We start from the raw sequence: 24,067 nt of genomic DNA on the forward strand, positions 1-24,067 counted from the left end.
GCACAAGTCAATGATAACGTTCCATGGGAGTTTCACGATTAATAGAGCGCACAGAAAATGCAAATTGAGGGGCATCTGCAGGGTGGAGTGGAATATGAAAGAAGCAATCTTTAATGTCAAGAACAGCTAAATGCCAATGTTGTGGGAGCATTGAAGGTGATGGCATACCTGGTTGAAGGGGTCTCATGTCTTCAATAACCTTATTAATTTCTCTAAGATCTTGTAGTAGCCTATATTTGTTCTTTCCCGGTTTTTGTATTACAAACACGGGCGTGTTCCATGGGCTGTTAGTTGGAACTATATTTCCTTTAGCCAATTGTTCAGCTACTAATGTTTTGAGTGCCTCTAAGTTTTCTCTTTTTAGCAACCACTGGTTAACCCACACTGGTTCATCTGTTTTCCAAGTTAATTTTTTGTGGATGGCACTCTGCTCCAGCGGCCGCAAGGGAAAATTTTCATGTCTAGGGGTGATATCAACTTTTGTTCCCCACTGAGACACGGCATCTCTTCCCCACAGTGTGAATTTGGTGTCTAGGACATATGGACAAAGTGTCGCTATTTGTCCTTCAGGACCTTCAATTTGGATGGTGTGTTTGAATTGCTTTGCAATTTGGGTACCTCCAATCCCTTGTATGATGCCCTGAGATTGCAATTCCCATTGCGCAGGTCACTTATCAAATGGAATGACAGACACATCAGCACCTGTGTCTATCATTCCCATGATACTGGTTTTCTGTGATTTGTGATGGAGCTTACATTCTATTACAGGTTTGTCGTTTCCCAAAACCTCAGTCCAACAGATGGCTGGGATATGACCATCTGTGGGCAGGTATTTGGGCAGTGGAATGGCGTGTGCAATGACTTGACCCTTTGGCATAAAGTACGGTAGATATATACATTGTACCATTAGGTTAGAACACCCGTTCTGATCCACTTTCATGAGCGTAGGTGTAACCTCTATCCCAGCAGGTGTTTCCCGAGTGTCCCCAATAACAAAAAAGTATGTGAAGTCTGGCATGTGGTCCACATTCTGGAATGAGATGGGTATTACAGTCTGTTTGTTGTTGTTGAAATGGTATGCTTTATCACAGGTTACCTTAAACCTGTCCAGAAGTTTTAGTTGCTTTGTCTGCAGCCCTATTTATGTCTGAACGCGGAGCTGTTAGGACACATTGAGTCGCTAGTTTCCCTGCTGTTGACCTGGGGAAACATTCTTTGGAGAGTTTTTATCAGCAGTTATAATTGCTCTGCAATTGCGAGCTACATGTCCCTTTTTCTGACAACGACAGCATATAAGGTTACCTCGAGACTGAGTTTCCCCTGTACCCGTAGCATTCTCCACAACTTCCCCAACCATCCCCACTTTTTTCAAAAAGGGAACAGCTGTGTTCAGCTGTACCTTCTTTGTACAGACTTCGAGGATGAATTCAACGGAGCGGGATGCAGAGGGAGAGTGAGGATGACTTGTTTGCAAGCATCATTCGTATTAACTTGGAGAAGTTCGAGTAGGAGCACTTGTTGGAGGTCAGGATTAGGGACCTGGGAAGAGACAGCTTCACACAAACGGCTATAAAAGTGAATAATATTTTCATTTGGCAATTGTTTGATGGTGGTATAATGAGAATTAGGAGTTTGAGATGGTAGTAATATTAAGGCCTTTTCAGCAGCATGTGTGATTTCAGTAAGAACTGGACGAGGGATAAGCATTGCTTGTTTTTGAGGATTTGCCATATTATTGTCACCAGATAAAAGGTCTAATGTGATATAATTGTTATCAAAGTCCAGGTAATTATCTGGAGTTTGCCACAAAATTTTCAGTAAATCAGACAAAATTATTTTCCATTGCTTTTTCCACATCATAAAATCACCAGGTGTGAGAAGAGTTTGCATCAATGTAATCAAATAATGAGGTACAAGTAAGTGAGTTGCAAAAGTAGCACTTAAAAGGCTCTTAAAATAATTACTCTGCATTCCAAACTCCTTAATTGCCTTGCACAAAGCCTTTATATTAGAATAAGGAAGGGGTGTCCAACCAGGGTTTGCTCCATTGCTAGTACGAGAGAGTGTAGTAGAAGCAGTTGGAGTTACTTCCTGGTAGCCATGGGTTCTAGGATTTAGAGAGGTAGTCACATGATTGTGGGAACCTGGGGCAGGACAATGGGAAGCAGGGGCGAGGAGTGGAGGGGTGGGGGCGGGGAGTGAAGGCGGGGACACGGCCAGAGGAGGGGAGGGGTTGGGGGCGGGGTTGTGGGAGGCAGGGGCAGTACTTGAGTCATGGGCGGGAACAGAGGGAGGGGTGAAACATGATGCTGTGGGGGCGGGGTTAGGGGCAGGGTTGGGGGCAGGGTCAGGTTGTGACATGGGAGTGGGAGGGGATGGGGACAAGAAAGGATTTGTGGGGTGGGGGAGAAAGGGATTGTGGGAGGTGTAGCTTAGGGATGAAGAAACGTTGTGTCCGCTATTATTGGAGACAAACAAACTCGGAGAAAAGGGGTTGGGGGGAGGGGTTTTTTCCCGGGCTGCGTGCACATGGCAATGGCTGTCTCTGGGAACAAAAAGATCAGTGGAGAAGGGGTTTTTACGCGCGCTTGAAACATGAGGGCTAGAAACTGGGGACAAAGGAGTGGAGAAGAGGGGTTGGAAAGGTCCTGGAACGGGCTCCAGATTCCTGTCCAAGGCAGGGTGCTGAGGAAACACAGGTGAGCCAGGAGGACGATAGCTCTCCTGTGCTAAAAAGCAGTCTGCTCTAGCTGTGTTTTCCAGCATAGGGGAGGAGGGGTCCGGGACACAGGGGTTGGAAGAGGGTATAAGGGAATTAACAGGGGGTTTTTGCAGAGGCTTTTCATGTACTGCTTTTTTCTCCGGCAAAGTGTAACTTAGGAGAGGAAAGAATTTTGAAACTGTTTCGTCTTCTGCACGCCTAAGAGAGGAGAGTTTTCTCCCCAGCTTATCCCAAAATTCAGGCGATCTTATGTCCTCGGAGGTCAGATTAGGAAAGTACTGAAAAAGCCACTGTACAAAAGATTGAACTCAATTTTTAGGGTATTTATGCCCAGTACAAGAAAGGTAGCTTTGAACTTGGTGGTATATTTCTCTATGGTGTGCAGAAACATTAGATCCCATTATGAAAGCAACACCACAAACCTCAACCCCTAATCGCAAAAAGGAGGAAAAAAAGAGAACGTTTGCATCGGCACCAGCTTAAAACAGGAGCTCCTAAACCAGCAGGAAAATACTCACCAGAATTCTGGATTTACCACAGGAAAGCAGGTCCGGAGGGAAAAAAACGTGTGAGAAGGGTCTTCTGCTTTCCAGCCATTCCCTTGCCACGTGGTGTGGGGGAGGGTACAGGCTGAGGCTCCGGGTTCACTGTTACACAAAAAGTAACAGCTCGGAACACAGAGCTGGCACAGCAGGAGGTGCAGAGCTAACTCCAGCAGACATGCAGCTGCTGGGACACCCTAAAAGTCTCTTAGAACCAGAGTTCAGAGATAGCACATTGGGCGCGAAATGTGGAAGGTATCTTTTCAGCTTTTTACCAGCTAGGCTAGTGGTTTAATGCCTTAGCCTCGAGCAGCCTAGAGAGGTAGCACGGGCAATCCAGCACTTTAGTAGCTCTAAAATCGGTATCTGTATCAGCTGCAAAGCAAATACCATCAGCAGATGCAAAGAGGGAGAAATATAGCTCCCTGCTCAATTTCCCGCAGTTAGAAGCTTTCAAAAGAAACGGACAACAAGAGATGTTCACAGGAAGGTAGCTGAGCCAAGAGAGGGCGGGGCCTCCCTCGATCATCTCTTTTATTAGGAGAAGGGGGAAGGGGAGGACTGGGGGCGGACCTGGGGTGACCGGCCAATCAGACACTGCTAAAGAGTTTGAGTTACATTTGGTTTTGCCCGCAGTTAGAACAAAGGAGCTCAGAGCACGTGGCAGAAGCAACTGTCTTTGGGAGGGGGAGGGGAAGCTCAGAACAGGCAGCAACAATGTCCCGATGGCATTAAAGTACACTGTGCCCCAATATCAACCAATGCATCATATTTTTGTGTCCCTGATGTGACAGGCCATCGAATCCACACCGTCCAAAAAACCTGGTTCTTCCATGCCTCTTCCTGGCTAGAGGCAGGGCCCCTCTAGCCCTAGTTATCATTCTTCCCCTGGGCATTCATGCTCGAGGTACCTTCAAGGGGGTCCGACATATCATCCTCCCTTTTGTAATACCTGGCAGCTCAGTCACGGGAGGCTGAGGCTACTTTCACCTTAGCGGAACGCCCATGGTTAGTGCCTCCCTCCTTGAGTTCACATACCCACGCTGCCAGGACAGAGGTCGGTTCCCCATCCCACCTTCTCATGTCTTCCCCATGCTCACACAGGAAAAACCACAGCTCAGCTCGTGGGGTGTACCCTCTCTCTCTAGCTGGAGGACGATGGGCTCTGACTTTAGGGCCTGTGATTCGCACTGGTGCCACACTGATCTTCCTCGTTTCCTTCCTCATCTCCTTCATCTCCTCTTTGAGGTCCTGGACCACAGCAGAGACATGAGCTTTCAGCGGACTATTGACCATACTGTCATAATTCCTGAGCTTGTTGGCAACAGAGCCCACTGTTTCTCGGGTATTGTCAGCATCAATCATTGCAATGAAGGTGGTGTATTGCGATGGCCCTAGCTTTGCCAGGTTCCACATCATCTGTCCTGTGCACCTGACCTTATCGGGGTCATTATCATGCTGTCCATCCTTCCCAGAGAGTACCTCTAATACTGCCACCTCTCTTAGCTGCTGGATCCCTTCCTCGAGTGTCTTCCACTGCATTCTATGATGGTACTCCTGCATTCTTTCTTTGTGAATGAACCTTTCTCTCACACTCATTAAGAGCCACTCCCAGAGAGAAAGGGGCCCTGGCTCCCTCACAAATATCTGGTCCACACCTGGGTCCTGGGTTAACGATCCCAGATACCTTGCCTCACCACTATCCAGTTGCACACCTGTGCCCAAAAGGTCTCAAACCCGAAGCAGCCAGGTTGTATAAGGCTCACGCCCCCTTCGCACAATGTCTTTTCGCATACTATGGAGACTGTCGTATGACAGGGACTCAGTGATGATTTCTGGCTCTGGCTCTCCTGCTGGTTGTGAGGGCCCTGGTTCCCCATCATCATTAACTGGTCATACTGATTTGGTCTTATACTTCCTCTTTTGCACAGGGGCGACTGCTGCTGGCTGGGGTTGTCCTTGTGGTTCAGCTGAAACCTGGACGGTTGTAACATCCATGGGTTCCACTCCTGCACTATCGGACTCACCCTCTTTGGGGCAGGGAGAGGGTTTTTCACTAGCTGAGGAGGTGTATTCCCTTAGCACTTGGCATATCCCCTTGCGCACCTGGCCCATCTCCTGGCATATCTCCTGGCGCATCTCCTGCATCCCCTTCACCAGTACCCCCACCCAGTTCGGGTAGTCCATTTCTGAGGTGGGCCGTTGGGCGGTATAAGGCTGTGGGGCAGGATCTCTAGTGTCTGGGGCTGTGTCAGGCTCTGGGGCTGAATCGGGCTCTGGGGTAAGATCTCTAGTCTCTGGGGCCGGTGTCTGGGTAGTTATCCAAGCAAATCCCAACTTATCCCTGAGTGCTAAATAGAGTAGGCCTACCAGCGGCAGTTGGTTAGTTCTCAGAGGGAATCGAAACCCTTCGAAAATTGGTGGGGTGGGCCCAAAGGAACTGGTTGAGGGGTTAGGGGAAAACTTCCCCTGGTGTCATTTCCTCACAGAAGGTACCATTTCTAACATAACCCCAAAAACATGCACTCAGTGTGTGATAGCCCTTTATCCACGTGCCCACGTTCCGGAGGAAGTTAAAAACCCATGAATTCCTCACCTTCTCGACCCATAGCAGAAACTGGATAACAGCAATGGTAGCCTTAGTCAGAGGACCCATGTTTAGGTAAGGAGCTGCAAAGGGGAAGAATATAGCCACGACCACCTGCCACCCCAACCAGGGTAAAGTAGACCACATAGTGCTGCCTAACAAGGTTCCTATATCCAGCACACAAAATTAAGTTATCTAGGAACTGTTATTCCTTTTTCACCTCTTTCTCTTAATGCCCTCACGCCCCACGGTTGGGTGCCAAGATCTGTCTTGTTTTGAAAGACAGGTGTCTGCTAAGGAAGGCAGAAGCCTCCCTTGGAATGGCAGATGCAATCCCCTTCCCTCCGAGTTATTATAATTTTGAAATCAAGGGCTTTTAGGCAAAGATGTGGGAAATAGGAATAACAGTTCTTTACTATTATATATCCATATGTGTATAACCAGTCAAAGAAACAACAATAACTATGGCAGTAACAGCAAATAATCACAAACCCAGTCCCAGCCTTCTCGGCTGTCAGGCCCTTTCCCCTTGGGTGCAGTTCTGGTCGCAGCCGGCAGGGGCGCTGGCGGCTCCCGGTGAGCAGGGCAGGTGCGATGGTTCCCCCGCGGCTGCAGGGGGTGCTCCGGAGCGAGCACGGGGAGCACACAGCACTGGTGGCCTGGGATCCCGGGAAGGGATGGAACAAAGAAGCTTCAGAAACCCCTGGGCAGCCGATCCCGGTGTCCGGCCGGACCCTCGGGAACAGCAGGCTGGAACGGCAGGCTGGAACGCCAGGGACGGGCACAAATCCCGGATGGAAGATGAGGTGTATCCAAATGGGGAACCCCCCCCGGAGATCTGGACAGGCAGGGTGAGCACAGCTACAACGTAGCAAAAGCTCGAAGCAGCGGTGGGGCAGGGCAGCCACGGCCCGGCTCCGAGCAGGGCAGGGAAGGCGGGCTTGGGATCCCGGTGTTTCTCCAGTAGAGAGGAAAAGCAGCTGAAGAAGCCGACTCACTCTCTCCGGAACTTCGAGGCCTACTGCCCACACAGCCAGGAGAAACAAAAAGAGCAGCCAGGTCCTTTGTTTTTCTTAAATAGTCGTCCATTTGTTCCCCTAGCAACATGTATAGGGGGAAAATTCCTTTAACAGAGAAAAAAAAAAAAAAACAACAAACCAGGAGAGCTCCTAAAAAATCCCCAACACTTGGCGACTGTTTCTGTGGTCAGTCCACACCGCTTCACCACCAGCGGTGCTTCTTTCCACTCCTTAATTAGGACCCAGTCTCCTGGTTGGATATTATGAATAGCAAAGTCCAAAGGCTGGGTCTGTGCCAGCTGAGCTTCCTGTTGAATAGATTTCACAAGAGACAGTATCTTGACCATATATTGTTTTAAATATATGTCACTTATTTCCACCCCCCTTCATTTTGGGTGGGAGTCTGTGTAAACCTGGCTTCTGTGGGCTGTGGTCTCCTCCACCCCAAACCCAGCCAGGGAAGAATCTCTGCTTTGTTTGGCTTTCTTGTGGATGCATTCCTCTTTCAGCCTTGTTTGTTGGTTTTTTTTCCTAGGCCTGAGATGATTAAAGAATGGGTTTTCCCTTTATCTAATCTTAGTGGTTTAACTAACAGTCCAAAGTCCTAGTCAGGTATCTTCAGGGAGGCTTCTTTGGTTGTAGCTTCTTTATACAGTTTTTGTTATAATAATATTCTTATTCTGCTGTATAATTCTATACATTATGAAGGATTAGTTTTTATGATACAAAATTAACACACAAAACATTTTCATACAAAATGTTCTCATGCAAACATAGCCTTACATCAGGGCTATGTTCTGTTTTCCAGAAGACAGATTATAGCACTGTTGTAATTTAATCTTCACACAAACCAGAAACTGTGTCTTTATTTTTGGTGGGAATTAAAATGAAATGAATTCTCTTTCAAACTTAGTTTTATTATCCCAAGTAGCTTTTTCTTTTGAATTTTAGTGAATAAATTGCCTTCATCACATTCAACTGAGTAGCATGTATATTGCAGAATGTGCTGTAGTCACTACACTGATTGGCATCAACAGGAGGAGTGAGGCAAAGTTAAAATACCCTCTTAAGACATATGGCATGAGATTCAACAGCACATTAGTTTGAGAGTTGGTAGAAGGCTTTTCTGTGTTTTATTCATGTCCTATCTGCAGTCCATGGCTACCCCTCCTGGTTTAGGAAGGGAGATTCAATCATTTCTCATGTAGCATTTGCTTGTGTTTTGTCAAGATTCTTTAATTCACTAATTAGTAAATCTGAAAAACTTAGCCAGATTATAATAATTTTGAAGCCTTCCGAGGCAGAAATGGGAAGGTTAGTACATATTTGTATGATTTCAAATATGTATAAATTCTTATACCAACTCTCAGGATAAAATTGGTTAAGACAAATTATAAATCTATAAGACCTTTAGGCACACCATTTTTCAGTAAAAGACAAACAAGTTAGACAAAAATCAAACTCAAGAATATGTAGAATGCTTTAACTAATATTTGATCTTCCACCAAGTCACTTGCAATGAAAACACAAACAAATTACAAATATTAACTAACTGACAATGCAAGCAATTATGGTAACACTTTAAATTTCATTGGTTTTCATGCAGCTCCATCTAATGTGTTGGCAGGTTCCTATAAAAGAAAAGTGAAAATTTGGCCCACTAGACCGATTATTAAAAAGAAGTAAAAACGTCTTGTGGCTAACATGAAGTGACAGAGTCCATGTGAAGAAACGGTTATCCCATTTAGGTGTGATTTTGCTGCTTGCAGTTACTCTGCTCTCAAACTGTTTTCCTTATCTTCGATGCAGGGATGTTTGACATTCCTAGAAAAGAGAAAAGAAACAAATTTCCCCGAAAAAAAAATATGTCTGAGTGAAACAAGTTGTTAAGTGCATTAACTTATTCAGGTGGAGTTCTAGCTTTTATTCTATGAAGTGCTTGTTGCACAACTTTTGTTGTTTCCCACAGGTTTTCAGTGGGATTTCCTCCAGTTGATTCTTCAGTGGAGGGAGTGAGACTGCTTTTAAAAGTTTTGCAAGAGTTGCAGTCTGTGAATCAGGCATTTGGATTGCCTTTTTTTTTTTTTTTTTCTTCAGGGTTTTAGTAGGCTTCTGCTTTTTGCCCTGGAGTAGTTCGCCTTATCAGTTTGCTCCTTTTGTTCCAGTGATTTTCCTTTTGGACATGATCAAGTTTGGTAGTAATGCCATTGCCTAAAGCCTTTTTATTTTTTTTTTTTAAATACCCAATCACTTTTAGTAACCAATTGCTCCCTATCCCAATTTTCTTTTTTACAAAGTCCACCCCAGGAGTAGAGAGGTGACTAACAAATTACCCAAGGAAGGACAACAAAACATTTTATTTGCACTGGCCACCCAGAACAGGCATTTTCCCCTAAAGTTTTCCTACAGCCCCCACAGAGGAAGCTGCATGATAAATACCTAGGCCTGTATAGGGACAACACCATCCCCACAAGGCAGCAGCTGCAGAATTGGCTGCAGGATTAGAACCTGCCAATTCTAGTTCTCCACAACAAACCACAGATTGGGGCAGGGAGGGGTCATTCCCCACAAGATAGGAGTTGCAGAATTGTCTTCAGGACTGAAACTTGCCAATTCTGTTTTTTAACAACAAAACACACAAAAAGCACAGGGGCATGGCTTCCCTCCAAACAGGAGCTTTAGGCTTCACACAAAACCCCACGTAGACAAAGAAATTAAATCCCTAAATCCATTTACCACAATTTCCACAATTCCCTCAGAGAAAGATGTGTTCAAACTTCTAAGCCTACAGAAGAAACCACAATTTCCACAACCCCTTGAATAATTGAATCACGCCGCAACCGGGCCAGGAGACACTTCAGAGACAGAGTCAGAGAAGTGGGTATTTGCTTTATTCGGCGCGCCGGGTGTGTGGGGATCGCTCCTCCAAACACACACACCCTGGTGCTCTCTACAACACTGTATTAAGGGTTAAATTATGAATATTCATCACATTCCTTGGGACAGGTGTGGTTATATAAATTATTTCTCGGAAGTCATTAGCATATGGGCCATGCATGCACTGTGTGTCCTGGTGGTCACGCTGAGGAAGACCTCTCCTCTTCCTCGGGGGTCTTTCTGGTGAAGACCAGTGGTCATCCTCCCAGTGAACTTTTCACCTTTCTCCCTGGGCATGCGTAGTCCTTTGAGGAATGATTCAGCAGTCTCTGAGATAATCCTTGTCCCCTCTATCTTGACAAGATTAGGGTGAATTCAGTTTCTCAGGCTTTGTAATTAACATCTTCTGTCTGAACTAACATTTGCTGTCTCCCAGTAGTTAACTTGTGCTTACATGAGTTAGTTATTGACTGCTCCTTCTTCAATCCCCCCTTCTCTTTGGTTATTTGTAATTCTTTACAAATCTTGCATGTCTTTAAAGTAAGAACCCTTTTCTATCTTATTTCTAAGTTTATGCTTGTGCTATTGAGCATAAGCATCGTGATTCCAAGTACATAATATCATACAACAGTAACTACCAATACAAACATTAAGTAAGAATGCAATAACACAAACAGCTATTACAAACAACTGTTTAAGCCAGGATAAGTTGGGTAACCATGATGTAAGTTTGTCTCATACCTCTTTAAGCCGTCAAGAAGTGTCATCTAAGGTGATTTGATGGAATGTTCGCTTTGGATAAATAATTTTAACAGGTTTTTTTTGGGTATGAGTATGAGACCTTTTATCTTAGCCCACCCATCTGTGCTCATTTGTTTCTTGTATCTAATTTAAATCATCAGTGTCGTATGGTGGGGTGGGTTTTTTTGGTTTTGTTTGGTTTTTTTTGGGTGGTTTTTTTTTGGTTTTTTTTTTCATCCATAAGGATGCTAGAAGGAATTAGAGTTAGGGCTTGGATCTGAACTCTACTGGCCACTGCCTTTGCTGTTTTGTCTGCCATAGCATTTCTCAGTTCAGGGATAGTGTTACCCTGGGAGTGTCCCTTACAATGCATTATAGCCACTTTTGAAGGTTTTACCACTGCTTCCAGTAACTGCATGATTTCAGTAGCATGCTTGATTTCTTTCTTCTGTGAGGTTAATAAACCTCTTTCTTTCCAGATAGCCCCATGAGCAAGTACCACCCCAAAAGCATACCTTGAATCAGTCCAAATGTTGATAGGTTTTCCTTCGGCCAACAACAAGGCTTGATTTAGGGCTATTATCTCAGCCTTTTGAGCTGATGTCCCCACAGGTAATGGTTTTGCCTTAATGACAGTGTCTGTGGTTGTAATTGCATACCCAGCGAGACACTTACCATTCTTGACATAACTGCTCCCATCAGTGAACCAGTTGTCTGCATTTTCTAGCGGAGAGTCCTTTAGGTCCAGGCGGCTGGAGTAAACTGCCTCCATGGTTTCAATGCAGTCATGCTGTACGGGCTCCTCAGTAGCCTTGCCCTGGAGGTAAGCTGCTGGGTTTAAAACATTAGTTACTTGTATACTCACATCCTCCAATTCTTCTAGGACAGCCTGGTGTTTGAGAAAGCGAGATGGGGTTAACCAGTGATTTCCTTTCTGTGTGAGCACTGCTGACACTGTGTGAGAGACAAAAACAGTTATCTGCTGGTCCAGTGTGAACTTGCAAGCTTCCTCTATGTTCAGGATCACAGCTGCCACTGCACGCAGGCAGGCGGGCCATCCTTGGCTGACCACGTCCAGTTGCTTGGAGAAATAAGCCACTGGCCTTTTGTATGGTCCCAGCTTCTGTGCCAAAAGTCCCAGTGCCAGTCCTTGCCTCTTATGTGAGAACAATAGAAAAGGTTTAGTGACATCTGGTATGCCCAATGCTGGAGCTTGCATCAACTCACGTTTCAGAGTTACAAATGCATTATTAGTCTCTGGTGTCCAGCATAGGTGAGTTCCCCCAGTCTCTTTGAGGAGTTGGTATAAAGGTTTCACAATTAGTCCATAGTTGTAGATCCATAATCTACACCATCCTGTCATTCCCAGAAAGGTCTCAGTTCTTTGGTTGTGGTTGGCCGGGGCATTTGACAAATTGCCTCTTTCCTGTTGCCTCCCAAGGCTCTCTCCCCTCTTGCCAGTTCATACCCCAGATATGTAACTTTCTGGAGGACTAGCTGAGCCTTTTCAGGGGAGACTCTATATCCACTTAGTCCCAGAAAATTTAAAAGAGTTACAGTCTAGTTCTTGCAGTCTTTACGGGTCCTTGTTGCTATCAGTAGATCGTCAACATACTGCAGGAGTGTACTTTCTCCAAGTGGCAGTGTCCAGGCTTCCAGTTCCTTGGCTAATTGATTTCCAAATATCATGGGTCTTGAATCCTTGTGGCAATACAGTCCATGTAAGTTGGCTTTTTCTCCCTGTTCTGGGGTTTTCCCATTCAAAGGCAAAAATTTCCTGACTGCTTTCAGCTAATGGCAGACAAAAGAGAGCATCTTTTAAATCTAAAACTGAAAACCACACCCAGTCACTTTGTAATTTTGTGAGTAAAGTGTCCTCAGGTCCTGATCAATAACTTTCATTTGGCTTTTGTACTGGTAGAATTGGGGTATTGCAGGAAGATCTACACTCTCTCAACAACCTCTGATTAATAAAATTAGTAATTATTGGTTCTATTCTTATGTTTCATGCCTTAGTGTATATTGTTTAATTGACACTGGTTGTGCCCCTTCCAGTAGTTCAATAATCACTGGGGGAGCCCATTTTGATCTCTCTGGAATTTCAACATCTTCTACTAATGGGATCACTTGATTTGTTATTTTACTATCTATGGGTATTTCTCTTCCCTTTATCTAATCTTAGTGGTTTAACTTACACTTTAAAGTCCTAGTCAAGTATCTTCAGGAGGCTTTTTTTTGGTTTTAGCTTCTTTATACAGTTTTTGTTATAATAATATTCTTTGCTGTATAATTCTATACATTATGAAGGATTAGTTTTTATGATACAAAACTAACACACAAAACATTTTCATACAAAATGTTCTCATGCAAGCATATCTTTACATCAGGGCTATGCTCTGTTTGCTAGGAGACAGATTATAGCACTCTTGTCATTTAATCTTGACACAAACTGTGGCTTTATTTTTGGTGGGATTAAAAATGAAATGAATTCTGTTTCAAACTTAGTTTTTTTGGGGTTTTTTTTGGTTTGGGTTTTTTTTGCCTTCGTCCCATTCTGCACCTACAAATGAGATTGCAGAATGTGCTATAAATAGGAGGGGTGAGGAAAAGTTAAAACATCCTCTTAAGACAGATGGCATGAGATTGAACAGCACTTTAGTTTGAGAGCTGGTAGAAGGCTTTTCTGTATCCCTCTTGGTTTAGGAAGGGGGCTTCAATCATTTCTCATGTAGCATTTGCTTGTGTTTTGTCAAGATTCTTTAATTCACTAATTAGAAAATCCAAAAAATTTAGCTGGATTATAATAATTTTTAAGCCTTCTGTACTAGTTTGAAAACAAACCAGTGGGAGGCACCAAGTCAGAATAACAATTTAATGGGGAAGTTAAAGAAAAGGAAAGAAAAAAAAACTAAAAGAAAACACTGGTTCAAACCGACAGAGTCAAGATACAACCTGAGTCCCTGTTGTGGGTGGTGGTAGCAGTCTGCTAGAATGGTGGCTGCAGTCCTCTGAAGCGGTGATCCTGTAGAAAAGAGGGTCTGCTCCTCCTCAGAAGGTCCAGTGGTGGCTGTGTAGCTCCTGTCCTCTGGAAATCCAGTGGAAAGGCCTAGTCTCTGGTGTTCAGCCTCAGCTTATATCCACGCTGGGATGCTTGGTTCCTCCCTCTGGGTGGAGCATCTCACAATGGGGTAATGAGTCATGAGGCCAGGTGTTGATTGGGCGCATTAACAGATGATAGTCCAGAGGGAGTTATCTATGAGTCATGCGGCAGGACAATGATGGGCCATTAACAGCAAGACAGTCTGGGGGGAGGAGGCAAGGAAACACTGCCCCACCTGATTTCAACGGCTGATGGGGATGGTAATAGAATACACTGCAACCCAGGACACCTTCTGAGGCAGAACCGGGAAGGTTAGTTCATATTTGTAGGATTTCAAATATGTATAAATTCTTATACCAACTCTCAGGATAATATTGGTTGAGACAAATTATACATCTATAAGTCTTTAACCACACCATTTTTCAGTAAAAAGACAAAACAAGTTAGACAAAAATTAAACTCAAGAATATGTAGAATGCTTTAACTAATATTTGATCTCCCACCAAGTCACTTGCAATGAAAACACAAACAAATTACAAACATTAACCAACTGACAATGTGAGCAATTATGGTGACACTTTAAATTTCATTGGTTTTCATACAGCTCCATCTCATGTGTTGGTAGATTCCTATAAAAGAAAAGTGAAAATTTGACCCACTAGACCGATTATTAAAAAAGAAATAAAACTTTTTGGGGCTAACACAAAGTGACAGTGAAGCAATGATTATCATATTTAGGTGTGATTTTGCTGCTTGCAGTTTCCTTGCTCTCAAACTGCTTTCTTTATCTTTGATGTCGGGACATTTGACATTCCTAGAAAAGAGAAAAGAAACAAACTTTCCCCCTCCCAAAAAAAATGAAAAATATGTCTGAGTGAAACAAGAGTTTAATTGCATTAACTTATTCAAGTGGAGTTCTAGCTTTTATTCTATGAAGTGCTTGTTGCACCACTTTTATTGTCTCCCACAGGTTTTCAGTGGGGTTTCTTCCAATTGATTCTTCAGTGGAGGGAGTGAGATTGCTTTTAAAAGTTTTGCAAGAGTTGCAGTCTGTGAATCAGGCATTTGGATTGCCTTTTTTTTTTTTTTTTTTTCTTCAGGGTTTTAGTAGGCTTCTGCTTTTCGCCCTGGAGCAGTTCGCCTTATCAGTTTGCTCCTTTTTTTCTAGTGATTTTCCTTTTGGACAAGATCAAGTTCGGCATCAAGCAATGCTACTGCCTAAAACCCCCTTCTCTCTCCTTTTTTTTTTTTTTTTTTTTTAATAACCAATCACATTTTTAGCAATCAATTATCTTTTAGTAACCAATTGTTCTTTATCTCTTTTTTTTTTTTTTTTACCAAGTCCACCCCAGGAGTAGAGAGGTGACTAACAAATTAACCAAGGAAGGACAGCAAAACATTTTCCCCATAGGTTTCTCTACAGCCCCCACAGATGAGGCTGCATGATAAATACCTAGGCCTGCACAGGGACAACACCATCCCCACAAGGCTGCAGCTGCAGAATTGGCTGCAGGATTAGAATCTGCCAATTCTAGTTCTCCACAATAAACCACAGACTGGTGGCAAGGCTCCCCACAAGATAGGAGCTCGCCTCAGAACTGAAACCTGCCAATTTTGGCTTTTAACAACAAAACACAAAAGGCACAGGGGCACGGGTCCCCTCCAAACAGGAGCCTTTCAGCTCTGCACAAGCACTACATAACAGGAGCCTTACAGCTCCCCACAAAACACCAAGCAGAAAAGGGAACTAAACACCCAAATCTATTAATGACAATGTCCACAATTCTTACAACTTCTGCCATCACCTTTGCCATTGCTTTCGCCTTTTCCTCATCTCTTACTTTTCTAACCAGGTCCTTTCAAATTTCTCACTATTGTCTGCCACTCTCTCCTTACTCTAACATTATCTGCACTTTCATTTTCTGCCAAGTTTTTTTATTCTTGCTCTTTCTGGTCTGATACCAAGCTCTCTCCTCTGGCAGCTTGGACACCACCCACTCCATCTAGTAGAAGTACAATACCACTTTCTCTCACAATTAATACATGCACACAAATACAAGCTTCACAACTGTTTTCATACACTAAACACGGGATTTCAAAAGGGAAATCAGATGGAGCTACATTAGAAAGGCGTTGGGGGTCTGGATGTTTTCAATTCAATAGCTAAAATCTTTTCTCCTCTAAAATCTGCCCCTCTTCGGGCAGTAAGGTTAAATTCCAAACCAACCGTTTATATGATTTATCCTCATTCACTCTTTGTCAAACGCTTCGCTTTTCTCTGGCCGAGCCCATCGCCGGGGGTATGGAACCGCAGATAGAGCCCCTCACTCGCTTCGTAGTTTGACAGCACGTCTCATCCACTCTCACTCACACAGCAGCAGAATAGCAACAGACAAAACAAAAATAGCAGTACAATAGCACATGACAGCGGGGTCCAACCCCTTAAAGGTACCTTTCACAGTGGGGTCCAACCCCGGGGGGTCCAACCCCTTTAAAAGTCGGGGTCCAACCCCTTAAAAGTACTTTTCCTCTTGACCAAGACTAATTTTGGGAGACCCAGTCTTCCTCAGGACTTTCAACCCACCGTCAGGGACTCGAACCCTGGACCTGCAGGTATTTCTGTGTTTAAAAGGAATAGCAAATACCTTAATTTGGTGCAGATGGTCCTTGTCTGCCCCTGCCGTGAGCCAAAGGACAGCTGAGCTCCCCCCGAAAATTCAGGGTCACGACCGGGAGGTCTGCTTACCCCTGGATCCGGCAGCTGGGCAGAGAGGGTCCCATCTCGGGGTGCCAGATGAATCGCCACAACCGGGCCAGGAGACACTTCAGAGACAGAGTCAGAGAAGTGGGTATTTGCTTTATTCGGCGCGCCGGGTATGTGGGGATCGCTCCTCCAAACACACACACCCTGGTGCTCTCTACAACACAGCATTAAGGGTTAAATTATGAATATTCATCACATTCCTTGGGACAGGTGTGGTTATACAAATTATTTCTCGGAAGTCATTAGCATATGGGCCACGCATGCACTGTCTGTCCTGGTGGTCACGCTGAGGAAGACCTCTCCTCTTCCTCGGGGGTCTTTCTGGTGAAGACCAGTGGTCATCCTCCCAGTGAACTTTTCACCTTTCTCCCTGGGCATGCGTAGTCCTTTGAGGAATGATTCAGCAGTCTCTGGTGTAGGAGCTTGGGTGGGTTGGACAGTCGGGACGGACGGAGACGAGAGATCTCTGAAGTCAGATCTTGGAACATGCGGTTTATTGCAAAGGGCGTGGGTACAGGGGCACTGCTTAGAGCTGCCAGCCGCAGCTCGGAGCAGGCCCAAGAGAGCAAGAGTGTAAAAGTAAGAGCAAGTAGGTAAGAGTGGAGGAAGAGTGAGCAAAGAGGAGGTAAGTAAGACAGTAAGCGGGTAAGGGAGTAAGTAGAGAGGAGAAGTCCTCGTTACAATACAATAAATCATCTTCTGTACTGAATATTCTAATTTTCACTAACCAATCTAATACAAGATACAAATCCTATAGCGTTTACATACAGCCTATAAGAATTGTTATATTACCATAGAGTGTTACATCTTAACTCCTAAAAACTACTCTTTGGACCCCTTCTGCTGAGCTAGTAGGGTCTGCTCTGACCCTTGGACCTGCCTGCAAGCAGAGGGTATTGTTCGATCAAAAGGGGATTACCTTCAGTCGGCCATACCATTGTTTTCCAGTTGTTCAGTAACTAAGACTTGGTATCTCAAAGGTGGCCTTCATTTCGATGTTGCTTATAGTTTTCATATTCCCAAAATCTTTTGTCAGGCAATCATATTTATAAGGCTTTCCTGTTTCATCTTCCCCAACACTCTGGGATAATCCTTGTCCCCTCTATCTTGACAAGATTAGGGTGAATTCGGTTTCTCAGGCTTTGTAATTAACATCTTCTGTCTGAACTAACATTTGCCGTCTCCCAATAGTTAACTTGTGCTTACATGGGTTAGTTATTGACTGCCCCTTCTTCATAATCAAAAATCTTTTTGACAATTTTCCCCCTTTAGGGATAAAATTCAAAATGGATCAAGAGGCTCCTGTATCTACCAGAAAACACACCTCCTCTCGATCCGGACCCACCTTAAAAGTTAGCAAGGGCTCCAGTGTGGTGGGTCCCTGGTATAATGGGAACTCCTAACACCCCTAACAATCTATCTCTATTATCCTCTAGACTTCCTTCTCCTGAAGATCCAGCTGTCTCTGCTGACAGTCCTCCTTCCAGTGTTCCTCTGCCCTGCAGACACACACTAATTCCTTCCCAACCACTGTTTGGGTTGGCTCTCCCCTGCTGAGGAGGGAATGCCTCTGCCACTTCCTTGTGGCCGACCCCGTCCCTTCTATCCCGGGGGACCCCTTGGGCCCTGCAGTTTATCCCTCTAGGGCTGTAAAAACTCTGCCATCACCTTTGCCTTTGCTTTTGCCTTTTTCTCATCCCTTCTTACATACACTTGCTGTATCTTTCTAACCAGTTCATCCAGGGACTTATTCTGCCTTTTCTCTAGTCCCCCTGCTACTGCTTGTGGGTACTCATTCTCCCACAGCTCAAAATCATTCGTTTCTCCAGTGAACCAGACAAAATCCTTAAAAGAAAATCCTAATCCTTCCATGTACAATCTGCATTTTCCAGATATTCCTTCCTCCTCCTCCTTGTGCTCACTCTCTTTATCACACACAATATACCAGAGCTGGTTTCTGTCCTGCTGCAGTGTCCAAACGCGGCTCCTCCTCCCCCACCGGTGCTCCCGGAGGGCAGGGCCGGCAGCACCACACCCAACTGGGGCGTCCCGCAATCTCATGGGGCCGGGGGCCACTACCACCCCTGCCCGGGGGTGGGGGGGTCAGGCACTGCTCAGCACTGAGCCCCGGCTGCCCCACAGCTCCCACAGGCCCCCAGCCCGTGCTCCCGGTCCTGCACCTCCATGTCCGGTCCTGCCGCTCCTTGCCTCAACCATATTTCTCTATGCTCCCCTTCAACTAATTTTTTTTCTCGACATATCAACACTATTTCTCCATCTCCTGTTGTCAAGACTCCTTCTCGACTTTCCTTATTGTCCCCCATGGGCATGGATTGTCGAGACCCCTTCTCAACTCCTCTTATTGCCCTCCCCAGCATGGATTGTTGAGACCCCTTCTCGACTTTTCCTTATTGCCCCCTCTGGGCATCTGTGTCCTAAATTACCTCTGGGAGAATGTGTAAACCAACTCCACATTCTTCCAAGGGATTCTTCAGAGATATTTTGGGATCATCATCCCTTTTGCTGGGGCCCCTTCCTGGCTTTACCTTTGCTACCCTCCATGGGTGCCTTGTTTTAACTGTGCTACCCTCCATGGGTGCCCTCTCAGGTTTACCTGTGCTACCCTCCACGGGTGCCCTCCCAGGTTTACTCCCCGAAGATCCCATTGTACTCACCGGTGAGATTTTCAGTGGTCCTTCCCTGCGGACTCTTCATGGACCCCCCTGGTCCACCACTCGTCTGTCTCCTGGACAGTCTCGGGAACCCAATCAATCGCCCAGTGCCGGCCGCCACCAAGGGGAGCTGATCACCAAAACTGGATGAGGCGCACCTTCAGCTCCGCTCGCTGTCTGCTGCCCCCAGATGGTGGAAATATCCCAGACAAAAGCCCCGGAATTGTCAGGAAAATTAATCCGCAAACACCAGAGGTTTATGTCCAAAAAGGAGACAGAGGAGTCCTGTTACTTTATTCTAATAAAGGGAGAGGCCATGGGGCATTTCCCCTGGGGTCTCTCAAACTGTTAGAGGATGCAGCCTCCTATTTATCCTAATTTCCCGGCCTCATTTCCCTCTCTCTTTCCCCATTGGCTGAGGTACTCGAGCGGTACAGACTTCCCAAATCGCTTAATACAGACCCCCTTCTAATGTATACCCCCCCCCCCCCCCTTTTTCTTTTCCTATGGAATTTACGGTTCTTCCCATTGCTTCTTTTGTCTCTCAGTATCTATCTTCACCTATCAGCAAACCCACAGTTTGTTTGTAAAGACAAATCCCTCTCACTCCTTTAATCAATCAGTGGAATTCCTCCCATTGTTTCTTTGACCTTTCATTATCTAGCCTTTACCTATCAGCAAACCCACAGTTTGTTTGTAAAGACAAACCTCTCTCATTCCTTTCAAGGCTATATGGAGTTTTTAGAATTATACAGTAAAGAATTACAGGATATGAAAAATATAAAAGCTAAAATCCTAAGGCATCACAGCCTCCCCCATAGGGCATTAGTCACCATCCAGGAGTCGGTATAGAGTACAGGCTACTTTTCTCATTCTGCAATCTCTAAGGCTGATTGGATGGCTTTCACTTCTACAAATTGACTCACCTTCCCCTTCAGCAGCCTCAATAATTCCTTGTGTGGGACTCCACACAGCAGCTTTCCACCTCCCATGGTTTCCTGTCACACAGCAGGATCCATCAGCAAATATTGCAAAGCGTCTCTCATTTTCTGGTAAGTCATTATATGGTGGTGCCTCTTGGGCACGAATCACCTTTTCAGGCAATGCTCCAAAATCTCTGCCTTCTGGCTTGTCTATAATCTCTTCCAGAATTCCTGGGCAATTAGTTTTCCCCAGTCAAGCTCATTGTGTGATCAACACTTACTCCATGTAGGGCTGGTTGTGTGATGTGTTGAGGGGATGTTTACTCTGAACATCCAGTGTAGCGCGGGCAATCACAGTGCTAAGAGGAGACGCTTCTGTCCCAACAACCTCTGAGGCAGTTCAAATCCCCTCATAGGCTGCTAATATCTCTTTTTCAGTTGGAGTATAGTGGGCTTCTGATCATTGATAACTCCAGCTCTAAAACCCTAATAGTTGACCTCAGGTTTCTCCTGATGTTCTTTGCTAGAGACTGCAGGTGGAACCATGTTCCCCAGCTGCAGTGTAGAGTATATTTTGCATGGCTGGTCCTGTCCGAACAGGCCCAAGAGCTGCTGCATGAACTATTTCCTGTTTGATCTGCTCAAAGGCCTGTTTTTGTTTTTTGGCCCCACTCAAAATGGTTTGTCTTCCAGCTATAACCTGGAATGTGCATTCTCCAGAACCCCACAAGGCCTAGGAAAGCTTGTGTTTCCTTCTTGTTAGCTGGTGGAAACATAGTTGCTGTCTTGTTGACCACATCCATAGGGTAAGGATGGTTTCCATCCTGCCATTTTATTCCCAATAACTGAATCTTCTGTGCAGCTCCCTTGACCTTGCTTTTCTTTATGGGAAACCCAGCTTTCAGAAGAATCTAAATTATTCTTTTTCCCTTATCAAACATTTATTCTGCCTTCTTGCCCCACACAATTATGTTGTCGATATATTGTAGATGTTCAGGGGCATCACCCATTTCCAGGGCAGTCTGGATCCATCCATGACAGATGGTAGGGACATGTTTCCACCCCTGGGGCAGTTGATTCCAGGTGTATTTGACACCCCTCCACATGAAAGCAAACTGTGGTCTGCACTCTGCTGCCAAAGGAGTTGAGGAAAATGCATCAGCAATGTCAGTTGCAGCACGCCACTTGACTGCCTTCAACTCCAGTTCATATTGGGGCTCTAACATGTCTACTACAGTAGCACTCAGTGGTGGTATTATTTCATTCAGGCCATGATAGTCTACTGTTAACCTTCACCCTCCATCTGACTTTTGCACTGGCCATATGGGACTATTAAAAGGTGAGTGAGTTCCACTGATCACTCCTTGGCTCTCCAGCTGATGATTCAGATCATGGATGGGAGCCAGGGAGTCTTGGTTGGTGCGATAGTGCCACCAGTGCAACAGTCCTGGTAGCAATTGGTACCTGCTGGTCTTCAACTCACAGCACTTCCACAATGAAGGGATCTTCTGAGAGGCCAGGCAGGGTGGATAACTATTTGATCTTCTCTGTATTCCCAGTGGCTACACTAAAAGCCCATTGGTACCCCTTTGGATCCTTGAAGTACCCTCTCCTGAGGTAGTTGATGCCAAAGATACAAGGGGCCTCTGGGCCAGTCACAATGGAGTGCTTTTCCCACTCACCTCAGGCACTGAGTCCAACATTGATCCCTGGGGGACACCACTAGTGACTGGCCGCCAACTGGATGCAACACCATTCCCCACCACTCTCCGGACCCAGCCACCCAGCCAGTTCTTAACCCAGCAAAGGGTGCACCTGTCCAAGCCATGGGCTGCCAGCTTTTCCAGGAGTATGCTATGGGAGATGGTGTCGAAGGCTTTGCTGAAGTCCAGATAGACAACATACACAGCCTTCCTCTCATCCACCAGGTGGGTCACCTGGTCATAAAAGGACATCCGGTTGGTCAGGCAGGACCTGCCCCTCCTAAATCCATGCTGGGAGATGTATTCCCTCATCTTCATGAGATAACTTCCCCAGCACAGCAAAGCCATCAATGCCAAGGGAAAGCACAGAGCCATCATTTGTGTTAACATGTTCCCAAACTCAGCAAAATAAAGAGATAAGCAGTGCAGCTGACAAACTCCATGTTCCACACAGGAGCTTTCTACTTAATAACTACTATAGCTATATCATGCAATATATATAACTGCCTTTGTCTCATCCCACATTTGCCACCAAAAAGGACTGGTGGGTTGACTTTGGCTGGATGTCAGGTGCCCACCAAACCACTCTATCACTACCCCTTCCCAGATGGACAGGGGAGAGAAAATAGCCTTGTAGGTTGAGATAAGACAATTTACTAAAGCAAAAGCGAAAGGTTGCGCACACACAAAGGGGAACAAAAAAAAGGATTTTATTCTCTACTTCCCATCAGTGAGTAATGTCCAGCCACTTCCCAGGAAGCAGGGCTTCAGCACAGGTAGTGGTTGCTCGGTGTAGTGGTTTTGGTTCAAAATATTCATTACTTACTTATTTTCCTTCTGTGAGATAAGAATTAGGAGAAAAGCAAAGCAGGCACAAACCTTAAACAGTTGCAGTACAATGAAAGAGTTTTATTACTAATAGAATTAAAAGTAAAGAGAAAATAACAAAAAAAATTAAAGCAAATCCCCCCCCCCCCCCCCTTTCAGCAATTCTCTCCTTTTACCCAGCTCGCACAAGGATAACAGAACATGGGATGTTAGTCAGTGTTCCAGTTCTTGAAAAGTCTCTCTCTTATGCTTAAGGAAAAAAGGGTTTTTCTTCAGTTGCACGTGGTTCCCAAACTGCTACTAACAGCAGACCCGCCCGGAAACAATCAATCTGCTGTGTGTAAAACATCTCTCCCATGAAAAATCTCACAGTTCCTTCACACTGCAAAACATGGGCCATCACATGGGGTTATTAATCTTTTTAAGGATAAGTTCTTTTGGCCTGCACACAAAGGCTTTTCTTCGCCACAAGTCTCTAGCAGCCTCTTACTACTTCTATATAGCCTGGCATAGGCACTCTTCACAATCTTCACAGGCCACACGAAGATACTCCATCCCCCCATGTTCTTCAAATGGATTAAAGAGACAAACAGTTTGTGGTATTACAGTTTCTTACCACAGCATGCAAGAAGGTTTTTTTAAGCTACGCGCGAGAATCGTGGCACCGCCCTCTTTTCTCCTGTCGCCATGTTCAGCTCCGTCTCACATGACTCGCTTTCTCTTTCTCTCTGACTCCGAAGCCACCATGTTGAAGAGTGTTCTTGTTCAGGCTTTACGGTGGAGAAAGCCTCGCTCCCTTTGTGCTGCTGGCTGCACGGTGTCCAGTTCAGCACGAAGTGTGCTGGCTGCAGACAGGAGGCTACGCCAGCTCCCGTTGACTCTGCCGGCTCCGCATGGAGAGGAGAAGGACCCGCCTGTCCCCAGAAGCCGCGCTGGATGGGTTTAGCTGTGAGCAGTCCGTGGCTGGTTTTAGCTGCCTGCGGCTCTGGGACAGTTTCCCCCCAGCGACCCAGGGTCCGTGCCGCGGTGTTGGGAAAGGGGGGAAGGGGCAGTGGCCCCGGCCCGGCCCGGCGGGGCCTGGAGGCTCGGAGCCCCCCCACCTTCCAGCAGGCGAGCTCCGACAAAAGGGAAATCCCGCCTTTCCGTGCGGTTTAAATATGTAAATTGTGAGAAGCGTAATTGGTCTTAAAGACTGTCCATCAACTCAGGGTCAACCCAATACACTCGGGAAGGCAAACATTGCAGATAAACGTCCCCCCGTTCTTCCTCCTTCCCTTAGCTTTTATATCTGAGCTGATGCCATATGGTATGGAATATCCCTTTGGCTCATTTGGGTCAGCTGGCCTGGTTGTGTCATCAGATCTCTGCCTCAATCCAGGCTATTCTCAACTTTTGTTTCTGTCTTGCAGAATGGAGATGTATGTATTTCAATTCTTCACCCACCTGTAGATGACCCACAAAGTGGAGAGCTGCCCTCCGAGAGGTGGAACCCTACCCAAAATGTCAGGTAACTGTGAATCTGTGATGTACAGCAGTGACCTCAAAGGCCTATGATCTCTCTCCAAGACCAAGGCCCATGTTGGGAAAGT

The 24,067-nt window shown here is 45.5% G+C and overlaps 1 protein-coding gene across 1 annotated transcript in view; it reads left to right on the forward strand.

Moving 5' to 3' along the window:
- LOC309584636 (ubiquitin-conjugating enzyme E2 R2) overlaps positions 1-24,067 on the forward strand; it is a 213,350-nt gene that overhangs the window by 177,975 nt on the left and 11,308 nt on the right. The window contains exon 3 of the mRNA XM_082300778.1: positions 23,888-23,985. Coding sequence (XP_082156904.1) covers positions 23,888-23,985 — 98 coding nt within the window. The remainder of the gene's footprint in view (positions 1-23,887; positions 23,986-24,067) is intronic.

Source organism: Coloeus monedula (genome assembly GCF_965178545.1).
Source record: "Coloeus monedula genome assembly, chromosome: W".
In the NCBI taxonomy this organism is placed as follows: Eukaryota; Metazoa; Chordata; class Aves; order Passeriformes; family Corvidae; genus Coloeus; species Coloeus monedula.